Source organism: Hipposideros armiger, unplaced genomic scaffold, assembly GCF_001890085.2.
Source record: "Hipposideros armiger isolate ML-2016 unplaced genomic scaffold, ASM189008v1 scaffold_925, whole genome shotgun sequence".
Lineage (NCBI taxonomy): Eukaryota > Metazoa > Chordata > Mammalia > Chiroptera > Hipposideridae > Hipposideros > Hipposideros armiger.
In genome coordinates this window covers 248,458-251,776 of record NW_017732275.1, presented here as the reverse complement: position 1 = coordinate 251,776, position 3,319 = coordinate 248,458, and the positions used below count along the sequence as shown (strand labels likewise).

General features: G+C 35.9%; 1 protein-coding gene across 1 annotated transcript; it reads right to left on the bottom strand.

The window, feature by feature from the left end:
• Positions 1-270: 270 nt before the first annotated feature.
• Positions 271-2,674, bottom strand: LOC109375309 (non-histone chromosomal protein HMG-14-like). The gene is made up of 2 exons (XM_019630645.1): positions 2,461-2,674; positions 271-413 (listed from the first exon to the last, which is right to left on the bottom strand). Exons 1-2 carry the CDS (start codon positions 2,672-2,674, stop codon positions 271-273), a joined length of 357 nt encoding a protein of 118 aa, XP_019486190.1.
• Between the last annotated feature and the right edge of the window lie 645 nt (positions 2,675-3,319).

Below are 3,319 nucleotides of genomic sequence, written 5' to 3'. Positions count from 1 at the left end.
TGCTGTGAGCTGCCATGAGCGGCCATCCAATGGCTGGCAAGCAACTGCCTCACCCGGGAAGAGCAAAATGATAATACCAACATGGGCCAGTGAAGCGACGTTCTCCACAACTAGACTGAACAACAAAAGGACAGCAACTTATCTGTTCCCCTTCCCTGATTCCCCAACGCTGTTCCCCTCCCCCAATTTCCCAATGAAATTAAAAAAAAATTTTTTTTTGATTGTACAAGAAGGGAGATGGGCAATACTGATAAGATATGGTATACGATATTAATCAGACCTGGTTTCTTTCTCTCTTGAATCATCAGAAGATGGACTCTCCTTATTTTTAGTTTCTCTGTTTTCTGCAGGTAAATCTTTAGTTTCTTGATTAGCCACTTGGTTAGCCTGTTTTCCATTTGCTCCCCTCCGTCCTTTATTTCCTTTTAATTTTTATTAAATTTATTAAATAACATTGGTTAGTAAAATTATATAGGTTTCAGATGTACATTTCTATAATACATCATCTATATAGTGCATTGTGTTTTCATCACCCAGAGTCAGTTCTCTTTCTATCACCATATATTTGACCCCCTTTACACTCTTTTACTACCCTTTTATCCCCTTACCTCCTGGTAACCACTAAACTATTGTCTGTGTCTATGTGTTTTTGTTTCTCTATTTGTTCTTTTCATTTTTATATGCCACATATGAGTGAAGTCATAGTCTTTGACTTTTCTGTGTGACTTATTTCACTTAGCGTGATAATCTTAAGATCCATCCATATTGTCACAAATGACAGTATTTCATCTTTTGTTATGGCTGTGTAATATTCCATTGTATATATGAACCACAACTTCTTTATCCAATCATCTATTAAAGGACATTTTGGTTTCCATGTCTTGGCCACTGTGAATAATGCTGCAATGAACATAGGGGTACATATATCTTTGCAGATAAATGTTTTCAAATTTCGGGGGTAGATACCCAAAAGAGAAATTGCTGAATCACATGGTAATTCCCTTCTTAATTTTTTGAGGAATCTTCATACTGTTTCCCATAGTGACTGTACAAATTTGCATTTCCACCAGCAGTGTATAAAGGTTCCTTTTTCTCCACAGCCTTTCCAACACTTATTATTACTTGTCTTGTTGATAATGGCCATTCTAACAGGTGTCAGATGGTATCTCATTGTGGTTTTGATTTGCATTTTCCTAATAGCTAGTGAAATGGAGCACTTTTTCATGTATCTTTTGGTTATTTGTCTTCTTGGGAGAAGTGTCTGTTTAGGCCTTCTGCCCACTTTTTAATTGGATTGTTTGTTTTTTTATTGTATGAGTTTTTTATATATTTTGGATATTAGCTCCTTATCAGAGGTATTGTTTGCAAATATCTTCTCCCATTTGGTTGGTTGCTTTTTTGTTTTATTGATGGTTTCTTTTGCTGTGCAGAAGCTTTTTAGTTTGATATAGTCCCATTCATTGATTTTTGCTTTTTACTTCCTTTGCCTTTCAGGTCAAATTCATAAAGTCCTCTGTGAACCCAAGGTCCATACGTTTAGTACCTGTAGCTTTTTCTATGCAATTTATTGTTTTGGGTCTTATGTTTAGGTCTTTGATCCATTGTGAGTTAATTTTGGTGTATGATGACAGAGAGCCATCTAGTTTCATTCTTTTGCATGTGGCTTTCCAATTCTCCCAGCACTATTTATTGAAGAGGATTTCTTTTTTCCAATGTATGTTTTTGGCTTGTCAAAAAATTATCTATCTATCTATCTATCTATCTATCTATCTATCTATCTATCATCTATTTAGCATGCCCCCAAAAATGTATACACATTTTAAGAAAGGAAAAAACTGTATTAAATGTAATACTCAATATATACTGATAACAAAAGATGAGTACAAGTCACGTTTAACTTCTGCAATTATAAGAGGTGCTCAAAGTGGTTACCATCAGCATCCAGACACTTCTGATTATGGCGAACTATTGCCTGAGCATAAATAACATCACTTAAAATGTTTAAAATGTGTATACATTTTTTTGGCACCCCTGGTGTGTGTGTGTGTGTGTGTGTGTGTGTGTGTGTGTGTGTGTGTGTGTGTATTAATTTGGGGGCTCCCAGTTCTAGTCCATTGATTTGTGTGTCTCTTTTTTCTGCCAATATCATGCTGTTTTGATTATTGTCACTTTGTAGTATTAATTTAAGTCAGGGAGTGTGATACCTCCAATCTTGTACTTTTTTCTTAGAATTGCTTTGGCTATTCAGGGTCTTTTGTGATTCCATATAAATTTGATAATTTTTTGTTCTATTTATTTAAAAACTGCTATTGATAGGGATTGCATTAAATCTGTGTATTGCTTTGGGTAAAAATGCTTTGAAATTGGAGATCAACTGAAAAAAAAAGCAGAAAAACCCTTAAATACATGGAGATTAAACAACATGGTACTAAAGAACCCCTTTTTCCCTTTTGCTTGCACTTTTTGTCTGTAGATTTGTCCTTTGCTTGCACTTTTTGTCTGTAGATTTGTCCTTTGCTTGCACTTTTTGTCTGTAGATTTGTCCTTTGCTGCCCTTTTTGGGGGGCTCCATTTCCACTTTTGCAGGAGCAGGGTTAGCTGACAGCCTTGCCAACCTCCTCTTGGGCTCCTCTTTCACTGCTCCCTGGGTGGAGCTGACCTTCCTTTTGGGCATCGTAGTGGCAGGGCGGGCGCATGCTGGGTGCCTGTGGGCTATGGTGTGCCGAGAACCTTCCCAAGCTGGACTGCTTGGCAGCTGCCTGTCCTCCAGTGCCCGAGCTGCTGGGCAACACAATGTTTTGTATACCAACTCATTCTATTGTCTAAAACAGCATTTTATCATACAAAATAAAATAGTAAAAGTTGACTTATACAATATTCTTTATCATCATGATGTTTTAAGCTATTTAATGCACTGTTAAAAGATAAACTAAAATTAAAATTTAATTTTATATTAAATTTTAAGTTTATCATTAAAATTTTAAGAGTTTATTTGAGCAAAAATTGACTTGAATTGGGTAGCATCCAATCTAGCAGATAGAAAGTTCTGAGGAGTTGTACAAAATGAAAAACTTTTATAGGCAGAGGAGAGCAGGAACATGAAAATTATAATAGGCAAGAAAGCTAGATGGTTATTACAAGGTTACTTTCCATTAGGGGATGGCAAGGATCTATCAGGCAGAATACTGCTATTCAGGCAATTTCTAATTAATTAATTTAAGTTTTCTTATATGGGATAGCCAAAACTGTAATTAGTAAGTCTTTGCTTTGGTGATGTACAGCTTAGCATAAGCAACTTCTTTTGGGGTCTGTTGTCTTA

What these genes read in the sequence shown, in the direction of transcription:
- LOC109375309 (XM_019630645.1), bottom strand. Translation starts at nt 2,674, where the DNA reads ATGCCCAAAAGGAAGGTCAGCTCCACCCAGGGAGCAGTGAAAGAGGAG. An exon ending in GACAAATCTACAGACAAAAA is followed by an intron (nt 414 to 2,460) that starts GTGCAAGCAAAA and finishes AAGGAAATAAAG; the next exon opens with GACGGAGGGGAGCAAATGGA.